This window comes from Carettochelys insculpta, chromosome 6 (genome assembly GCF_033958435.1).
Source record: "Carettochelys insculpta isolate YL-2023 chromosome 6, ASM3395843v1, whole genome shotgun sequence".
Classification (NCBI taxonomy): Eukaryota; Metazoa; Chordata; order Testudines; family Carettochelyidae; genus Carettochelys; species Carettochelys insculpta.
In genome coordinates, this window is record NC_134142.1 from 16,944,282 (window position 1) to 16,965,514 (window position 21,233).

The 21,233-nt window shown below is 44.6% G+C and overlaps 1 protein-coding gene across 7 annotated transcripts in view; it reads left to right on the forward strand.

The window, feature by feature from the left end:
• Positions 1-21,233, forward strand: part of PPP1R36 (protein phosphatase 1 regulatory subunit 36) — a 66,020-nt gene that overhangs the window by 12,959 nt on the left and 31,828 nt on the right. For 4 of the 7 annotated variants that reach the window (XM_074996368.1, XM_074996366.1, XM_074996361.1 and 1 more), the window contains exons 2-8: positions 5,478-5,542; positions 7,171-7,257; positions 7,841-7,974; positions 8,093-8,159; positions 9,063-9,161; positions 12,973-13,113; positions 19,265-19,307. In XM_074996368.1, coding sequence (XP_074852469.1) covers positions 5,478-5,542; positions 7,171-7,257; positions 7,841-7,974; positions 8,093-8,159; positions 9,063-9,161; positions 12,973-13,113; positions 19,265-19,307 — 636 coding nt within the window. The remainder of the gene's footprint in view (positions 1-5,477; positions 5,543-7,170; positions 7,258-7,840; positions 7,975-8,092; positions 8,160-9,062; positions 9,162-12,972; positions 13,114-19,264; positions 19,308-21,233) is intronic. The other 3 variants (XM_074996365.1, XM_074996363.1, XM_074996364.1) reach the window with 2 other exon arrangements.

The window sequence follows — 21,233 nt, forward strand, 5'->3', positions numbered from 1 at the left end:
AGAAGGATAATAATGCAAAAATAATCCAAGAAAACAGGGCAAGAGCCCTACCTCTGCAAATGACTTCCTGTGTGGCCTTGGGCAAGGCATTTAATCCCCTTAGAGCTGTGTTCCCATCTGTGAAAGGATAGTGATGATATTTCCCTAGTTCATAGCAGTGATATGAGGCTTAAGTCCATTAGTATTTCTATAGCTGTTTGATCTTCTCAATTGCAAGGGCTATCTACAGTCTAACTAGTAATTATAATTAGATTAATTTGCAGATTTCCTGCTGGGATTGTGATAATATTAACTGTAAGTATCTAAGTATGGGTTCTGATGCATTGCCTCTTTCTGATCTGGCACAGACAGACCCACTTGCAATCCTCTTCCTCCCTGTCCTTTATTTTACGCAATGCCGTGCAACCCTTCTCTTTTGTTGTTTCTTTTTAATTGTCCACAAGGGCATCCATCCTTGAAATCTGATGACAATGCTACATTATAAACTGCCCAGCAAATGAGTCAGTGACATCACTTCCATATCTCCCACTTTCCCATATTCAGGACCCTATTTCTACAATGCTCCTGACCTCTGCTGTTTTGTGATTATTCCCACATCTGCTTCTCCCATCCTGAGAAATATGCAGCACTGCTGCCAAGCTGCCTGAATACACTTGGCAGCCTGTGGCTATGTCTAGATTACCGTGATCTGTCGACAGCAGATATCTTCCAACAAAAACTTCAGTCGACAGATTGTGGCCAGACTGAAAAGTGGATCAAAAAAGCGATCTACTCTGTCAACAGAGAGCGGCCAGACTGCCTGGCCACTCTCTTGACAAAATGGCCAATCAGAAGTTCAGCAGCCAGGGCTGCCTGGCATCCCAGAAGCCCTGTCTGTCAACAGAGGGCCCCCCAAGAACATCCAGCCTGTCTTTCTGTCAACAGATCATAGAGTGCTCTCGACAAAAGTGCTGCATTCTGTCCATTTACTGTCAAGAGGACATCCTGGGAATCTGGTCATTCCCTGGTTTTTGCAAACAAAATGCCAGTTTTGTCAATGAAACCCTCTAATGTAGACATAGGTTATAATAGCAACTGGAAACACACCATAGTTATTGTAGTTGACCAATAAATACATAAATAAATCATGTAAGAGAAATACGCAAAGCTCCGAACTGAAAGTTTCAGTTCAGAAAGATTCAAGACTTTTTATCAGCCTGTCAACATTTGGGCATGTACTCTGTAGAGCAGAAGAGATTTGTATGTGTAATGGCCCATCTGTGGTGCCTCCAACAGCAGAAGGGGAACTTAGGCATAAAAAGTAAAGTATTTCAAGCTAAGTTTTTTCCCCATGTAGCTTCTTTACTTGCCTTTTCCATAGTCTGATGCAGTCATAAAAAATCACTGTAACATTCTTCAAAAGTCTTTTCCAAGGGTAAAATATTTACTGTAGAAATGAATAGGGGACATCAATATGCATAACAGCAGGGTGCATATGTAACGATCCTTCTCCCCCAACCAACTGAGCTACCTATATAGCTTATGTCAGATGATTTTACCCTCTCAGGGCTTGTCCATACTACAGGGAAGATCAACCTGTTCAGAGTCATTCTTCTGGAGTTTGTTTTCATGAATCTGGTAGACACTCCTGAAATCACACTATTTATGGTCCACCCCTGAGTAAGGGAGGTTGATGGGAGAAACTGTCCCATTGACTTCCCTTTGTGTGGAGAGCCACGTAAATTAATTGCAGATAAGTTGATTCTAGCTATGCAATTGCTGTAGCTAGAATTGTGTATTCCTAATCAACTTACCTGCCAAGTACAGACCAAGCCTCCGTGTGCGCCTTAGGTTTAGGCTACACGTTTTAAGTTTTGTGGGTATAGCTACAGGGCCTAACCCCACCTAGGGTAGACGTGGGGATGACAGGAAGAATGGAACCTGGGATCTCTGGAGTTTAGTGCATGAGCTGCTACCGCATGAGCTAAAAGCCAGCTGGCTCTCAGCTGAGGCCATAGAGGAAACTCATTCTTTCTCTGTGCATGTGGTTTAAGTGCTACTACACCCTGAGTGAAATAAGCTGCACCAGCCACAACACATTGTGGCTGGTATAACTGTGTCCAGCCTAGGGCAGCAAACATGACTAGAGCAGAGCTGGCACTAGCGCACTTCACCTTTGGAGAAAGATAGAGCAAATCTCCACCAGGCAGCTGCCTGGGGAGCTGGAAGGTGCTGCAGGGAGCGCTCAGCTCTTTGGTCTCTGGGCCACATTCGTATCTTGAAAAGGCCACAGGGAGGGATTTGGTGCCACAATGCAGCTACATTCTCTGGGTACCTTCTGCAAGGACTGTGTCGGTGACCAGAGACACTTAGGAAGCCCTGTAGTTTCAGGCTTTCCTCCTAGTCACAACACAAGGCCTAACTAATGAGTGGCCAGCGATGTTATTGTACTTGAACTTCCTCCTTTCGCACCTCTGTTGGGACATCTCAGAGATGGCCCTGGATGCTGAACTAGCCAGTCTCACCTGGGATGCTGAGGGTCTGGGCAAAGACACTGCAAGTCCCAGAGTGCACAGCAGCGTGGCAGGCCGCATTGCACAACGGAACCATTTTAGCTGTTCCCCGGATACCAATGTAAACAATGTCTCGTGGAGTCGCATTGTTCTCTCTGCAGCAGCCGGACTTCCACACACTATGCAATCTGTAAGTCCTTTCTCCCCACACCTTGCTATGCACTGTGAGGGAGAAGCTGAGATTATCCTGGAGAAGGGTTTGCTGGCTAGACCCAGGGGAGGGTGAGAACCAGTGGATGACCAGTAGGCTCTTCAATCCCACCCTTTCCCTGCAGCTGTCCCAGAAAGCTTGCAAGCAGCCTGAGCAGAAATAGCCCTGTTAGTAGCTTGGAGGCATGTCCACAGCCTGCACTGGGAGCCCCTAACCTAGTTAGTAGCCAGGCACCAGCTGCCCACGTAATCTGCAAGGTGATGTGGACTTAAAGAAACAACGGTGATCTCAGCTGAATTCTGCTTACTGTTTATTTTGGATTTAACTACCAATATAAGGGAGAGGAGACTGGCCTGTGGTATTCTTTCTACTGGCCTCAGGACTCGAAAGTTGTATTTCCAGCTCCACTGAAGACCTTTGAAAAATGACTTTGTGCCTCAACATATGCACCTGCAACAGGTTGATGACTAATGAACAAGTTCATATGGCACTATCCTCCTAGGAGAGTTACCTTCTTAGAGATCTCCACGGGGTGGAAGATGCTGTAGCATGTCAGTGAAAATTATAATTCCTTACTTTTCAAAATACTTTAGTCAAAATTACAATGCCTGCCACTTTGGTTTTCCTGCCCATGTGCATGGTGCCACATGTAAGTGAGCAGCCAGAGAGTTACGTCTGCACAGTATAGTCTGCAGGCACTGTAAAGTTTTTTATTAATTTTCACTGTCATTGTTTACACTTGTATCTGATTGTCCATCTTTTACATCACTAACCAGTGTCTTCTACTTAATTTCTCACTGAATGGATAATCCAGTGTTTACAATCTCAAGTGTTTACATTTATGCAACCCCTTTCATCAGAGGATTGCCAAACACTTGGAAAGTGTGGGTATTATTTGTACAGATGAAACTATTGAGGCCCATAGAGGCCAAGATCATGCAACAGGTCAGAGTCAGAAGTAAACCCCAGAATTCAGTTGGCCAGTCATGCAAGAGAGGTTCAAATACCACCCAACTGATTAGCAGAGGGCCCACAGCTGATGCATCCACACATGCCTTGAGCACATAAAATTTATTCTGCACCCAGATAGAAAAAAATTGCTGAATCATTGCTCCTGATTCCCACTTCAGGGTTCTAATCATTATGAAGGTTGCCTCCTGCTGATGTGAAATTGTTTTGATATTCTAATTTGTTGTCCACATGGCCCTGCAGTGCAAGCTACAGGGGTGTGAACTGCATTAGACACTGAAGTATTGAGCTTTCACTAGCTCAGGTGGACTCTGCTGATACAGTCTAGAAGGTATTGAGTTTGCATCAACAGTCTTATCTGAAATACAGTACTTTTAGTCATGCTAGTAGTAGAAGTAGAATTCACACCCCTGTCATCCATGCTGGGGGGTCGTGGAACAAGCCTTAAACCCAGTTTTCTGAGAACATTTTAGAACTGAGAGAGAATCTGTGAGGATTTCAATGAGACTCTTCGGTCAGCTGGCAGAAAGTGACAGAAAGCCTTCATGCAATAGTGATTTTAAACGAATTATCCTTAAATGAGGAGAAAGCATCCCTGTAATTAGATGCTGGGTATCTTAAGGGTGACCTGCAAAGGGCTTTTAAGCCTTTGCAATCTTCTCTTTTTAGTGGTGTATGAAGAGGATTGAAAGGGTTTTGGTAGGTTCTGTTCCTTCCAAAGTTCTGTTTTGGTTGGCTGATCACTGGGAAATTTAAAAGATGTTTTGTGAGCATTGCTTGAATGTGTACAGAAACTGCTGAATCTTTAATGACAGTTTTCTTTCTCCAAAGTCTTAATTAGCCATTGAAATTAAATAGATGTTATCAGGAAAAAATTGTTTTTCAAAGCCTGATGAAAATCCCTTTCTGTTCGTTAATAGTTTTGCATTTACTAGTTCACTGGAGTCTTCCAATTTAAGGATTTAGTGGTGGGACAAAACTCCTAAGATGGTGGATCTTAAGCTGTGTGGTGTCATGGGCATGGAAGCAAAGCTTATGAACAGACAGTTTTGCTGGATTGGTCATGTTATGAGGATGTATGATATACGGACATGGATTGCTCACGGAAAGTGCGCTGTCGGTGGACAGTATAAATGCTATGAAAACACCTCAAAGGCCAATGTGAAGTCATGTGGCATATCTCCCAATGATCTGGAAACTCTAGTTCAGGACAGATTGTCCTAGCAGCAAACTACTGCACAGGCTCTTAATTGCTTTGAGAGTCACTGTATCTAGGCACTATAGGAAAAGTGTAGGATCCGAAAAGAACTTACAACACTTGCAATTGGTGGCTTTTTATGTGACATCTGTAATTAGCTCTGCTGATCAAGGATTGGTTTAGCTGCTCAACAACAGCATCATAGAAGATGAGATCCATTGATTGATAGCTCAGTCCAAGAAGAAGATTGAAAAATCTAATGCCCCCCAACAGAACTTTCAGGCCTGCTTTAGACTTGTAAAGAAGCAAAAAAGAATTAAAACATTCTTTACTTATTTAATTCCTTAGCCAGTCAGCTTTTGGTCCCAAAGATTTTATCTGTTTGCCCAGCTCAGGACCCAGTTCTCAAGGACTTGCCTGACAACATGTAGGTAAAAATGTTGAGACAGACAGACCAAAGGTCAGACTACAGACTGTTTGTATTATAAATACACGGTGTTTTTATTATAAATACTTTATTTAATTGGGCTCAGAATATGTCTGTATTAGATTTTTTTAAAAAATAAAGTGTTGTACATGACCTATTTTAATATTTTAATTTTTGTAGATGATAAAATTATCCCTAGGGGTGTGGTACTGGAAGGATGATACCAACACACTTGAATTTGCAAGGTAAAGTTTAAAGTTACAATTTTTAAAATGTACAAACCAAGGCCTTGCTCCAGCAGCCAGTAAAATTGGACCCTGATGAGGTTTTTCCCAGAAATGAACTGCAGGCCCAGGCCCTGCATATTTGTTTCCTTGTAGAACGTGCCATTGCTTATTCCAGTAGATGAATGGAAAGGGAAATTTACCACAGGAGTAGTGAATATGCTAGTGACATTCACTTTGCATACTCTTCAGCAGAATTCATTACAAGAGGATCCTGGCGAGGCATGTGATATCAGATATACACGTCTGAGAAACAGTGGTCTGAAAGCCAAGAGCCAAATTCAGGCCTAATTCACTGGGTGCGACTTCTTTGAGGACAGCAGTGCTGTGTCCATTGCTGACTTTAACCTCAAGTACTTTCAAGCACCCAGGAACTGTAGGCGTAAGACAACTTTGCCTTTCAATGGGTGATATTGCGCTGAAGCTTTTTTTTTATGTTTTTGTGGCAGCTGTGGATTAAGACTATATACTGAGCTGAAATCTACAAAAAATTTGGACCACTGAGAAAAATGTCAGATCCCTGTTCCTTCCTGAAACAGCTTACAGTGTGAGGGTGTGCCATGGAGGGCTATTGATTTGGGTTTGGCCACATGACTCTGACCTGCTGCCTCCTCACCTGTTTCCTATGCATTCCAGACCTTCCTGGGGGGTGGATTCCTCTTGTGCATACCATCTCTTCCCTATTCCTGCTGCTTGTCTGCCCACATCACACATATTCCTTTCAAAATTGGGTCCAAGCAAGTATACCAGCTGCTCTGTTTGCCCTAGTTGCGTTGCTCCCTGCCTGCCTGCTTGCCCTGTAAGTGGGTATCCTCAGGTACAGTGGTGCACAATGACCCTGAGAGCAAACACTAGAACAGGGGTCAGCAACCCCTGGCATGGGTGCCAAGAGTGCCGCACAAGCCAATTTTCATCCGCATGCAAGTCAGGAGCTTAGCCCCACCACTCCCTGAGGCAGCTGGGAGCTTGCTCAAAGCCATGCCATCTATAGACTAACAAAAGACCAGCTAATGCTACCAACCACCATCTAAATGGTAGAGCTCTGCATCTTAACTTATTTATTAATGACGCTGTTTTAAGTAGGATTATTAGTGAGTTTAAAAAGTATCACTGGCACTCAGACCCTACACAGGAAGTCAACAGGTCAAATTTCAGCATTCCGGCTCGGAAAGGTTGTTGACCCCTGCTCTAGAACAAGATGGTTCACTTTTTAAGCATATCCTCCTTAAAACGATAGAGCACCAAAAGCCTAGTCCTGTGCCTGTTAATTTCAAGGGGTGCAAGAGCAGGCCATAGGCCAGGAAACAGCCTTTCCCTTCTCATCTCTCTGATGCCTTGCAGTGCTCTCTGGGGCAGATTCATGAGTCGGGGGAGGGGAAGGATATGAAATTTGCCAGCTGTATCTGTCCCTTTCTAAGCTTTCTTTGATTGATAGCAAAAGCAAGGTCTAATACCCTGATGCAGTCACAGTCCAGAGACGAGCCTCAGTGTTACAGGAAGGCCCAAATGTGGGTGTTAAGCTCCTGTATAGAATGAATTGTTGCAATTTCACTTTCCTTCTCTGACTGCTTACTCCGTATGTGTTACAGCTCCATTCCTGCCCCAGATGCTAAAGAAAAACTCAAGAAGGGTAAAACCATCCATTTTCAGGAAATGGGCAGTAAGACACTGGACAGGTATTCCAGTTTAAACTCACTTGGTCAAAACAAGGAAGCAGCATTAGAATGGTGGGGCCTTTTGTCTTTAGATTTAAGAATACTATATTTTATCTTGTTTTTACAATGTATATCAGGGAGAAAGTAATCTGGCAGTTCAGCAGTTATTTCAGGCTGCATACAGGACTAGCAGCCAGGCACTCCTAATGTCTGTTTCTACTTCTGACCCCTTTAGATCATGGGCAAGTCAGGGAACACCTTTGCTTCTGTTTTTAACACATCTTTTAGTATGGGGACAGTAATATTTATCTGCAGAGAGCTGTTGTGTAAGGATGAATTAATGAATTCCACAGGAGTTCTCATTTTTTTTAATGGATTCATGTGTGCAAAGCATTTGGAAAGGATTTCAAAGATAACATTTATTGTGACCATTATTATTCATGTTACCTGTGGACTAGATTGACGTAAACTAAAAGCACAGCTCGGTTTCATCTTTAAATGGAAGCAGCTAAAAAGAGAATATCTCAGATGTTAACAGCAAATTTGTATCTGATTGTAACACAAAAAATTGGAATTAACAATATATTTTAAATCCTGCATGTAGAGCAACCTCTAGTACATTTCGAGAGCTGATTGGTGGAAAATTCCATGAGAAAAGAATCAGTATCCGAGAAGAGAAATCCCCTAGACTGTTAAAGCGGGAACAGAACAAGTGTGTTACATTAGACGATGTTAAATGTGAGTAAATGTTGTCATTCGGTTTCAGTACGGTGTTACCCTTACAGATGAGAAAAGTACTTCCTCTAAACACTTTTCCTTATTTTATGACCATTTTTTCCACTTTATACATTTCTAGATGCTGCTTTGTTTCTGGTACAAGAAGATGAATCATGTCATATACCATCTTTTACAACAATTCTGAGGTATGCAGTTTGAAATTTGTTCTAGGAATTTTGCGTGCATGCATGCGTGTGTGTGTGTGTGTGGTTTAATACCTTATGGTGAGGGGCTCAGAACTTGTAAAAAACAGAAGGAAAAATATTAGAGGTTTAAAATCTCTCCTCTGTCAACTATAAAGTTCAGTAGAAGGTGCTAGTAAATACATTTCAGCCTGACAGAGTACAGTGAATTAATTCCCTTACTCTACTAAACACTCATGCAGGGTAATAACCCTAACTGCACCCTCATGCTGCCTACACACACGTTGAGGGTGGGCCATGTGGCACTACAACTGAGGAATTGGTGCAGATGGTGTGCGAATTTGCTGCTGGTATTTGTTAGAAGCAAATTACTTCTCTACTGCCCAGAAGAGGAGGGAAGCAGAGAAGAAATGGTACCTCAAAGAGGCATGTCCATGAAGTACAATGAGACTGTACCACTTCCACACTACTTTTTTCACAGGACACTGCCTACAGCCCCAATCTATCCCTAGAGAATGGTCACGTGGGAAGAGAGGCAGTTTTCTGCTTAGGCTTTTAAATGCAGGGTCCATATTTATGAAGTATTTTTGTACAGTGAAGTCATATGTTTTATAACCCATGTGCTGCAGACGGCCCATCTGCTGGAATGTTCACATGCAGATCTACCCTCCAGCATCTTTCTTAGACTGAGTTTATTAGTATTTCTATGGGGGCATATCCATACAAACCCTTAACAAAGGCTGTGGCGCTTACTACTAACAAATAGGTCCATTGGGAAGGAAGCTCTACGTTAAGTACTAAGTGTTGGTAGACTGTAGGTGCTTTGGAGCAAGGCCCTATTTTTTGATACAGCCTTATGCGTGTAGTATTACAGGCATGATGGTGATCTTGCTGTCTTCCATTTAGGAGTAAGCAGCTGGATGAGTTCCTCATGGCTCTGCTTTTCTACTTATCACATTACCTGGAAAAAATTGCACTGGAAAAGGAACCCAGATCTTGTATGATGTAAGTAACGGACTTTACTGGTTTTAGGACACAGGTCCTGGCCCTGACCATGCAGGCAGGCCTTACTCAAGTGAATAGGACTGTGGAGTCAATGGGACTCTGTACACGAGTGAGCACAGCTGCAATATCAAGCACATTGTAGATACAGAATACGGTTCCTATAGCTGGTTCTATTGGGACATGTGAATATAAACATTGTTTATCTACCGGGGACCATTGCTAGTGAGTTTTAAAATGTAGGCACAAACAGAGGGCCGTGCTGTACAAAGACTTAGTCCTAGCCATACAACTCACTACTGAAAATAGTCTCACCTTCTTAGTATATTTGTTCTTTGTCTCTCTTGTCTATTTAGACTGTTTGCTCTTTGGGCCTATTATTATGTATGTGTGCAGCGCACCTGATGAAATGGGGCCACCATCTCAGTTAGGTGCTGCTGCAGTGGTAAAAAACTGCTACTGACATTCCTTTTAGCTTTAGTTCAATGAATTATGGTAGTAAGCACTAAGCCCCACCCTTTGTGTTTGCAACATAGGGCCCCAGGTACTCAGACAGGAGTTCACTATGCCCCACATAATTTACTGCAGCCGTCATAAATAAGCAAAGATTAGCTAATCAGCAGTTTGTAATATTTCAGCATCTTTCCTGGCTTGCACTAGGATTTTTGACCCATCAACCCTTAGCAGGTTTGTATTGCCAGGCAACCTGCCCAATCAAAATTCCAAAGTGGCCAAGTTTAAAAGTAGCTTTTCATCATATCCCAAATTTCAATCCCCATTGATGTTCTTAAACAAATAGAGTCTGCCTGGAATTTTTAATGTGCGGTCTTGTGCCTGAGGAATGTTTGATTTTTGGGTCACACTTCGTTTTAGGGCTTCGCTTAACAGTAGTTTATAACGTGTGGCTAGATGTTACAAGCTTGTTGCAGCATGAGCAGTATATGTGGGATGGTTATAGACTGCCATCTGGTTTTGACCCAAGCAGCGAGACAAAATTCAGGGTCTTGTGAGTTGGTTTTGTTAGGAGAAGAACTTGGTAACACAGTCAGTTATCTTTGATTTACTCCTGTTTATTTACGAGGAATGAACAAAATCCTGTTTCAATGAACACAGGAGGAATCAAACAACAGGCAATGGTGTCTTTACTCACAGTTCCAAGCCTTTTGCAGCCAGCACTGTTGTCTCTCTTTGAGCTTTTTCAGGGCTTCTGTGGCTATACCTGATAAATACATAGTCTTCTCTGTCACCTGTGTTTCTCCTGCTTCTCTTATTCAGTTTTCTATTCTAAGGCTTCATTCAGAAATGGATTACAAAGTGTGACTAGTTTGTTTGCATGGGTCAGACGGCTGGAGATTTGTCTTTGTCCTTGCAGCATTGATAAACTCCACAGCCGCAGGTGAAATATCAGTCTCACTATGTAAGGCCAAGTCTGCACTAAAAAAATTAAGCTAATATAACTTAGGTGGGCATATGGTTGCTGCAGTAATTATCTCACTTGTGTGTGTCTCCATTGTGCTCCTGATATCAGCCATGTGTATCCTGCCCAGGTGTGCCTGTATGGGGTGTAACATCAGTGAGGGCCATTGTGGGATGGCTCCTGAAAGCCACTAGCAGTCAGTCTAAATGCTTATCTATACTATGGGGAAGATTGATCTGTTCAGGGTTGATCTTCTGATTTTGCATGCCTGGTAGAGAAGTACAAAATCGAACTATCTGAGGTTGGCAGTCAACCTCTGTACTCCTTGCTTTTGAGATTCTCCCATCGACTTCCCTCTGCATAGGCAACCAGATAAGTCGATTCTAGCAATGCAATTGCTATAGCATATCTGCAATTGACTTACCTGCCTAGTATAGACCAACCCTCACTAACATTGCACTGAGCTAATTGTATCGACCTTGATTCTATGCCACCTGTGGAGGTGGAGTTTACTAAGCAGGCATAGCAGGATAGTAAGCTGTCTTGCTTCAGTCTAACTCCGTAATGTAGACAGACCAAAGAGTTGAATAATTCATAAATAAATCAATGGGATTCATATATCATAAATGTGCTGTCACATGCAGAAGCATGGTGGGGTCTCCTGCCTCACCTCACTCCTGAGGACTCCTGAGTCACCCTCAGGGCTCCACAGCCTGATCCGGCCTCAGCGGCCTAACCCCAATACATAGGGCCTCACAGCCCAACCAGGCCGCTGAGGCCTAGTCACAGTTTGCAGGCCTTACCGCCCACTCACGCCTCTGCAGCTTAGGTCCTCCCCGCCTCAGGCTCACTGAGAGATGTGGGTAGGGGAGCTTGGGCCTGCCCACTCCACCAAGCTCCAGCCCAGGGCCCTGTTGGTGGTGGGGGTGGGACCCCAACCACCAGGTCAGCGGGGATCCTCACTGCAGCACGCTGAGCTCACTGGTAACCTCCCTGGTTCCCCACCCTGGGCTACTTCCCGATGCGGTCTGCCATCTCTGCTCAAGCCGGGCTTCCTCCAGCCGCTCCTGCTGCGGACTGCTCCTCCAGTGGGGGCTGCCACCACTGTCGCTGCTGCACCTCATGCGGCTGAGGCTGTTCCTTGGGCGGCAGCGGCTCCCAGGCTTCTGCGGGAGCAAGCTCCTTACCCCCTGCATGCCAGCCCCAGCTGCCAGGCTTCCCCAGCCTTTATACTTGGTCTACAGCTGGAGCACGCTCAGTAGGGCCTGGGGGGTCAGGGCTTTTCCTGTCCAGCAGGCCTGGCTCTCACCCCCCTGCTCAGTGCAGAGCTGGTACACCCTGTCACAGGAGGACTTAGATTTTCTGGTCGAACTAGGGGGACGTCACCAGTAAGATGATCTCGTGGCTGATGAAAGCCAGTCTCAGGTCCTGAAATTGCTATTGTCTGCACCTGGAAAGGCAGGATGTTGACCATGGAAACGACGAGTAGTTAGGATCTTGCTTGTTCAATGATGGGCAACCTGCAGCCTGCAGGGTTCTGCGTGTGGCCTGCGCACTCTTTCCCTGCCCCCTCCCTCCAGGCCTCTCGTGCTCTGGGGGCCCTGCACTTATCTCCTCCTCCCATCCCTTCAGGCACTTCTGGAGTGCCATGAATTGGCTGATTCATGCCACATTCTCACTGTCCTCCTGCACCCCACCCAGAGCTTGAGCCTGTCAACCTAGTTTTAGATGTGAGTATGGTGGAGAAAGACAACCTCTGTATCTTATCTTTACTTGGTGGTCTTCTGTCTTGTGAGTCCCAGCCTGGGTGTAGCAGGCTACTTACAGGGACAGCTACACAGAGCAATGAACTCCCAACTTAGCCAGCCATCCTGCCAAAGAGCAGTGAAAGACACTCCACCCTCTGGGGCTCATCTCAAAGTTCTACATTTGCTTTACTGCTTCACCCTTAAAGTACAGAAGAGCTTTGCAGCATTTTTGGAAGGAATTTGGAAATATCTGCTCAGTGTGGCCTTAACTGGACAATGAAGTGTATCCCAGTCTGGATTCATTTGCAGGGGCAGGGTGCATCTCTGAACCTGTAAGAATTCCTGGCTGTCCCTGATTAGGCTGCATGAACAGTTCACGAGCATGATAGGACCAGAGGGATTTCCTGGAAGTCTGTACATATGTAGGTTATAAACCCTGCAGAATCAGATAGTGCTTATGGGGCTATGTCCAATGCTGTGGAGCCCCACCAGTGCTGAACAAGCTCTAAATCAATCTGGCTGCAAACTCTGGGTTGACTCAGGCAGTGGGATGATACATACACAGATTCTTTCCTTTCATAAATACTCAGACGTATCTCGCCTAAACAGAACACCTTTTATATGGTGTTTTCCCCTCTCTTTACAACAGAAACCCCAGTGCGTTAGACCAGAAAGAACTGGAGGAGACATTGGCTAAGCTAGCAGGAGCCAAGAAACATCTTGCCAAGGTGTACTGCATCCTTATTCTTGGACTAGGAATGGCTGAGCAGCATCACATGGCTTGTGGAAAGTAAGGAAATTCAGTGATAAATTTTCCCTAGGATGACTCCTCCCCAAGTGTGCTTGTGTTGATTATAATCAGTGTGGGGCATTGTGACACAGCTCTTGAAAGCCAGTAACGGTTGGCATAAGTGACATGGTATTTATGCGGACACTGCACCAACCTAACTACGTACACCTTGACTCTACACTGCTTATAGTGGCAATGGCTGCGGTTACACCTGACATCCAGCCAGCCCAGTCCTGGGCCAGGACCCTCTGCACTGCACTCAGGAGGTGTGACTGCAGCAGGCGCAGCCAGACCTGAGTTAGAAGTGCTCCAGCTAGAACAAAGCGAGCTTGAGTCAGGCTAGCGTTGAACCCATAGCAGTACAGATGGTAACTGTGGCCTGGTGTTCCAGATGGCTGGGGCTCACCTGTGTGGCCTCCCATGTCAGTGTGGTTCCCTTGGTACTCTTTCTCATGCTGGCTTTGGTCAAAGCTAACTCAGGTATATGCAGATGTGCTCCAGTCCCCACCACAACTCACAGTGTAGCCAGACCTTTCTCGGACAAAGACAGAAGCTCACAGTAGTCCAGTCCGTGCAAGCGCTGCAGGAGGGAAAGCGTTGTCTGGGGCCAAGTGAGCAGCTCTGAAGATACTAACTTTTGGTTTCAATAGGATGCTACCACTTGCAGTCCACCAGCAGGGGGAAAAAGGGACAGTTGCCCCTGGGCCCAGCAATTCAAAGGGGCCCAGTGGTGCCCAGAGGGACTTCGGGCTTCTGGCTGCTGCTACGGCAGCTGGAGCCCTGGACCTTTTAAGTTGCCACCAGAACCCTGGGCACTGCACTTCAGGTGATGCTAAAGGGCTGAGGGGGAGGGCAGGGCTAACCCCCTGCCCTTTTGCCTGAGGCCATGCCCCTTTCAGGAGTATGGAGCCAGGGTTCCCTCCCTTCACACTTTGCCCAGGGGTCCAGAACCCTTGACTCTCTTGGCAAAGTGATGCATAGTTTGTAAGGCCAGATGAAACCACTGTGATCCTCTGGTCTGACTTTTACACAGGCCACAGGACTATGACACATTGCAGCTGGACTTTGGATACCTGACTTGCAGCTCTGATTCAGCTGTGCAGAACCTTTGGTGACTATAGGAATGATCTGGTATTGAGCGGGTCCGTCAGAGTCAACTGGGCAAATGATAGTGCTGACGTTAATTTTCATCTCCAGAGTCTCAGTGGCGATTGAGAGGGGCAGCTCGGTAGGGAGGGGGGAAGTTAATTTATTATAGAAAGAGAAAGGCAAACTAATTAATCCAGGTGAGATCCCATATTGTGATACAAGTGTTATGTCATGTACCTCTTTGTCTCTGCCTTACAGCTTATAAGATTTTAGGGCCTAGTCCATACTAGGTAGGTGGTTAAGTCAATGTAAGCTGCTTTGCATCAACCTAGCTGTCCAAACAGCTTCACTTAAATTTGGCTCCTGCCAACACAGAGGCTTTTGTACACCAGTTTAGTAAATATCTACACTATACTGAGGATCAGTGCTGCAGTGATTCTGCTTAGATGTGATAAATGAATCCCTGAGCACTTTCCTATCTACACTGGTACTCCATCAAAACGAGTTGAGTATCCGCAGTTGACAAGAAAGAAGCCCCCACCAACCTTACCACACTTGTCCACTTCATAGCTGTGTCTACACGTGCACGCTACTTCGAAGTAGCGGCACTAACTTTGAAATAGCGCCCGTCGCGGCTACACGCGTCGGGCGCTATTTCGAAGTTAACTTCGACGTTAGGCAGCGAGACGTCGAAGTCGCTAACCTCATGAGGGGATCAGAATAGCGCCCTACTTTGACGTTCAACGTCGAAGTAGGGACCGTGTAGACGATCCGCGTCCCGCAACGTCGAAATTGCTGGGTCCTCCATGGTGGCCATCAGCTGGGGGGTTGAGAGATGCTCTCTCTCCAGCCCCTGCGGGGCTCTATGGTCACCGTGGGCAGCAGCCCTTAGCCCAGGGCTTCTGGCTGCTGCTGCGGCAGCTGGGGATCCATGCTGCAGGCACAGGGTCTGCAACCAGTTGTCGGCTCTGTGTATCTTGTGTTGTTTAGTGCAACTGTGTCTGGGAGGGGCCCTTTAAGGGAGCGGCTTGCTGTTGAGTCCGCCCTGTGACCCTGTCTGCAGCTGTGCCTGGCACCCTTATTTCGATGTGTGCTACTTTGGCGTGTAGACGTACCCTCGCAGCGCCTATTTCGATGTGGTGCCGCGCAACGTCGAAGTTGAACGTCGACGTTGCCAGCCCTGGAGGACGTGTAGACGTTATTCATCGAAATAGCCTATTTCGATGTTGCTACATCGAAATAAGCTATTTCGATGTTGGCTTCATGTGTAGACGTAGCCCATCTGTGCTATTTATGTAGCTGAAGTAGAGCAATGGTGGGGGTTTGTGTGGACAAGCCCTTAGTGACATCACCTCCCAGAGCAGCATAGTCACAGCTGATGCAATTAGGTTGATACAGAGACAGTGTAGACACTTTGTTACTTATAGCCACTGTCGGCTTTCAGAAGCCATCCCACAATGTCCCATGACAACAATACAATTGATACAAGTGCTTCTAGAGAGGACACATGCCACCAACACAAGGAGCCAAGTGCTCATGCTTACAAGCAATTTAATAATTGTAGTTGGCTATATGCCAGTTAAGTTAGGTTGACCTAACTGTATAATATAGACATGGCCCAAAAAGACAAACTTCATAGAAAAGGTGGAAAGAGGGAGGCAATCAAATATATTCATTACGTGTGGGATTTTCAATTAACTTCAGCATGAGCTGACTTAGGCTGGTGCTGAATGCTTTTGAAAATATCTATCCAATAAAAGGAGGAATTATCAAAAGTGCTCAGCAATGGCCTACCTCTGCTTCCACTAAAGTCAACTGAAAATCCCACACATCATGAATATATTGGAATGTATCCATCCATCTGTGAGAGATACAAACATGTTTTGCAATTACATAAATAATGCATAAACTTTTCCAAATTAGATTAGCATTGAAATAGCTAAATGAAAACGGGGAATTCCATAAGCTGTCTAAAACAAATGCTGTTGTGTCACATTGACCAACATTTGATCATTAATAGAGCCGGCTGAACATTTTTCAATTCTATGTGTTATTGGCCCAGGTTAGTTTCCACTAGTAGCTTGGTTTGAAAAACTTTGGGGGAAATTCTTTTTGAAATTGCTAAAATGGTATATGTCAGCATTTTTTAAATGGAAAAAAGTGTTGTTTTGGTTCCATACTACTTCCACTTAGAAATCTAAGCTACTTATATTTTAAAAATAAAAAATATAAGAAGGTTAAAACAAAACATTTAAAAAAATGTTGAAATTAAATGTTTCCATTGACCCAAACCTGATGGTTTTTCAGGTTGTTGGTGTGTGACATTTTTTAAGATTTTGACTTTTTGTTCTGATTAGGAATGCGATTTTTTTGTCTCCCCATTTTCCCATGGATGGGAAAAGCATTTCCCACCCAGCTGTACTAATTATCCATACCCAGTTGTTAAGTTATTAATTACTCTTGTGAAGTTTTCTCCAAGGAGTCTGTTCTTAAGGAAGAGTAGCATAAGGCTTCAAATGTTGTCCACATGCAATTTAAAAACAATTGAAATGTTTGTGAAGCAAAGCTGAAGAGTCCTATTTTGATGTTATCTCAGATGGTGTTTTGAGGAGTTCCCCAACAGACTGATTTATGTGTATGAGCTTTAGTTCTTTTATGTCTCCAACCCTGAGGAAGGAATAGGTGTGTCTGGCTTTCTTCTCTGAAACTGTTGGGACAGATTGTGCAAATTTTTAATCATGCCAGATTGCTTCTGGGCATTTTGTCATAATGAGAAAAAATAGGTTGTGTTCGCAGAGCTGCATCCATTACTTACACAAACATGGCTAAAGCTGGGCCACGCTTGAGGTCTGAGGCAAGACTCATTTGGCCCTTGCGGTCCCCAGTCTATAAAATACATAGCTGCAGATCAGAGAGCTGCTAAAATGGCATGGGAAGCATTTATTTTCAGTTCCATCCACATGCATTATGCAGGGTCCTATAAAAGTTAGAGAACATTGCATTTTCATCAGCCCACATGCCTCTGTTTCATGTAGCATCTGGGTCTGGCTGTGCTCTCCTCCCTTATGTCTCATGCCTTCCCACAGATGCACTGCCAGTTCTACGCACTCCTTATGACTGGCTTTCTAGTGCATGGGATGCACTTCGCTCGCTCAGGCTTGATCTATACTAGGCAGGTAAGTCAATTGCAGGTGCACAATTCTGGCTATGGCAATTATGTAGCTAGAATTGACTTATCTGCAATTGATTTACCTGGCTGTCCACTCAGAGGGTGGTTGACAGGAGATAGTTGGATTTAGCATGTCTCTACCACGTACACAAAATCGAATTCTGGAAGATTGACCCTAAGTGCGTTGATGTCCCTGTAGTGTAGACAAACTCTTAGCCATTCACATGTTTCTTACCTTGTCCCCTCCTGAGCCTGTTGAAGCTTGATTTTTTTCCTAACCCCTCCATTATTTTCTTAGCTCTAGTAAGGGTGCACCAGACTCAGGAACCAGGAACTGCTCCCAGTTGGAAACCAACTTTGGGAAGTTTTACCTTGAGCAGCTTTCTTGGGTAAACTGTCCCACATAGTTAGCACTGGGAGGGAGAGGGATGGAGACCACAGCCCTGCTGCGCTCCAGCTGAAAGGGTGTTTTCCATTAATCTTTCATTTCGAGGAGTTGGTTTTCCTATACTGCTGAAAGCAGTTGGAGGATATGACCAGTAAGGGAGTGCAAAGGCTACATTGTGCTAAAATGTGAAATCAGCTCTGAAGGGGTCATTTGACTTAATCCACTGTTAGATTTCATAATTGTAATGTTTGTGGCAGATGGTGCACTACAGAATGGATGAACAACAAAGTACGCTGCTTGGTTACTGGTAAGCTCAGGGGCTTGGCCCCTTCCCATTCTGGAGGGACTCATCTGCCTTTCTGCCAACATCTTCTGCTTGGACGCTGTGTAGCATGTGGAGGTTGGGACCGGCAGCTGGGGAGTTGGCAGGTTTGGGAAAGGAGAGCAGAAGAAGGGAAAGAGGCTGGGAGAGATGCACCACTTCCTCCTGACCAGTAAAAAGACCAGGGAGCAATTAATTTAGCCTAGCATGTCACATTGACCGTCCTCTCTGTACTGAGGTTCCTGGGTGCAGGAACAGCTGGGGAAACCTTGGTCATGTGGGACAATTGTTGCTGCACTGCTAGAAAACCAAAGAAAGCTATAGTGGCCCTGAGTGCTGGCATGGAGGCGCAGAGCATCTTGACTATACCTTATGATCTGCCCAGATCCTGCAGGAATCTGAAGGGTTTGGATTGGGATGGAGGTGGGTGATTGCTTCTGATTATGTGGGAGCCAAGTCTGCTCCCTTGCTGGATGACTGACTGGCTCCTGATAGGGTGAGGGTTCTGCTTCCGGATCTGCAGGTCTGTCCACATCAGGGGTTAGCTGCCTCAGTATCCAGAACATTTGGCACAGATGTGAATCAGACTGAAGTACTTCCAGAGCAGCTGTTCATGGGGCACATCACTGTTGCTTCCATAGAGGCTGTTCTCCCTAAAGCTTTGCCACTACTCCACAGGTTTTACATTTTCCCTGCGAGTCCCAGAAATCCTCTCCCTTCTATTTCTCATGTATTTCACTCCTGCTCTGTGCTCCCATTGAAGGCAGAGTGTTTTCCCATTGACTTTACTGGGTGCGTTGTTAGACCAATGCTGATTATTTTTTTTAGAAAATCGCACCCTCAGGGCCCAATTTTAATAGGCACAAAACCCAAAACTCTGTTTGAATTCAATAGAAAGCTCAGGTGCTCAGCACCACCAACTATCAGGCCTGTGACATTTGGGCTTTGTCCAATTTAATTATGTAAGCAACATAGTCTTGTGCATTTTCTTTCTGAGTCAGTCCAGAAATCCTTCCCTTCTCCTGGGCAGGGGTAAAGATGGTTGCTCAGCAACCAGCCTTACTGGGCTGCTGAAATGCCAGTTTGAGTTTGGCAGTAGCCATGATTTGGGTCCAATATATTGTTCAGAGACCTGAAAGCATAACTCCTGTGATTAACTTTGTGCTACTGTTTATTGTCCTAGGAGAAAAACATCATCGACACAGAAGGACCGAGAGTTCTTTGAGGTAAGAAAGAGATGTGGATGGATGCTGAGCTTTTATGCTAATCCTAAAGTGAGGTGAGATGAGGAAGCCTCAGACATGGTAACTGCCCTGGGTTCAAGATATTGGGTTAGATCATCATCTGGTGCAAATTGGTTGATTTAGCTTTGTTGAAGTCACTGGTGTAAATCAGTATGACTTCAGCTGATGCTCTGGGCTAAGATCACTTGCAGTGGAGAAAGCAGAGCATCATCTGAATTATCACTAACAATTCCTCATAATTATTACTGCTGAGACAAGATGCTGGAAAAGTGGGTCAGCTCCCAATATTGATGTTTTACGTCACATTGCACGCTCTTTTACGCAACGTGTGAAGTCCTCTGTGTTGTTCGTCACCGTCCACGCCTGCAGAAAATAAAATAAAGCACTCAAAGTCTTCATGAGTAACCCAACAATAACAAGTCCATTTGTATGTGATGAAGGAAAAAAATCAGCAAGAAAACAGAGTTCAGTTAGAAGCTTCCATATGGGTTAAATCCAAAGAGCACAACTGCGGCAGTGAGCCTAACACTGTGTGATTCAGGAATGTAACACTCTGAAAGACAAAAGTGACATTTTCCATCATTAATAGTAATGTTTCCAGATGCAGAAATAGATCTGCAAACAGATTTTGACAGTTAATTTCCAGATACAGGTTGAACCTCTCTAATCCATCACTCTCTTGTCTGGCAACATCCATAATCCAGCATGATTTTAGTTAGCCAGATGACCACTTATCATGAGTGTGGCCAAGTTTCTCATGGCCCCTTAACCTGTGTTTACAGCCACTAGCCCTGGCTATCAGTGTTCTGTGCTGTTATTTAGCTCTAATATACCCCTAAATATCTTTTAAGAGCAGTGGAAATTGTTAGTAATGCTGTTAGGCAATATTGACCTCCTGTGGTCTAGTCAATTCTCTTCTTTGGCACCAGTCAGGTCCCAAGAGTGCCAGACTAGTGAGGCTCAACCTGTACCAGACTTCACAAGAGTCACAAACAACATCTGAAGCCAATATGGTATTTTGGATTCTAGCAGACTGGGATGAGCTTATTTAAGGCTTGTCCACATCCAAAGCACTATGGAGGCACAACTGAGGAGCTGTAGTGATTCCTACCTACCCCGACAGGAGGGGTTCTCCCAACAACATAGTTGAGTCACCTCCCCACTAAGCTGTTACTAGGATAACAGAAGAATTCTTCCATTAATCTAGTGCCATCTGTACCAGTGTTTCTTAAACTGTGTTCTGCGGAACACTGGTGTTCCCTGAGCAACTTGCAGGTGTGCTACAAGCATTTGGAAATATACACGGATGGTGTATATTTTCTGTTACTAAAACCAGATACATTGCTATGATACCTGACTAAATTACCTCATTTATTTTTTGCTGTTTATCTTGCTGTTTGCTTTTTTTTTTTTTGGTCTGACAATAATATTTTTAAAGAAAATTTGTATAGGTGTTCCACATAAAAATAATATTGTTTGGTGTTCTGTGGTCTCAAAAACCTTGAAGAAACACTGGTCTATAGCATGAGTTAGGTCAGCAAAGCTATGTCTTTCAAGGGTGTGGATTTTTCCCATCCAAGACATGTAGCTGTACCTATCTAAGTTTCTGGCATAGAACAGTTCTTGGCAGAAATTCTACGTAATGCGAATACATTCAACTAGTGCTAAGTATCTCTGGTATTTAACCTGGTGCTAACAAGGTTAATGTCTAAGCTTTGGTTTTTTAATACTGCTGTTGCCAAACAAGGATGTGAGAGGCAGTGATCTCATTCTCATTCCTCATAGTAATATTTGTGATGCAATTTTATTTCCAGGCTTCTCTGTACATTTTTTAAAAAGTAACATCCTGGTTTCCACCTAATTGCTAGGACATTGCAGTGACTCAGTGTGGGGAGAGACTGTTGTTCC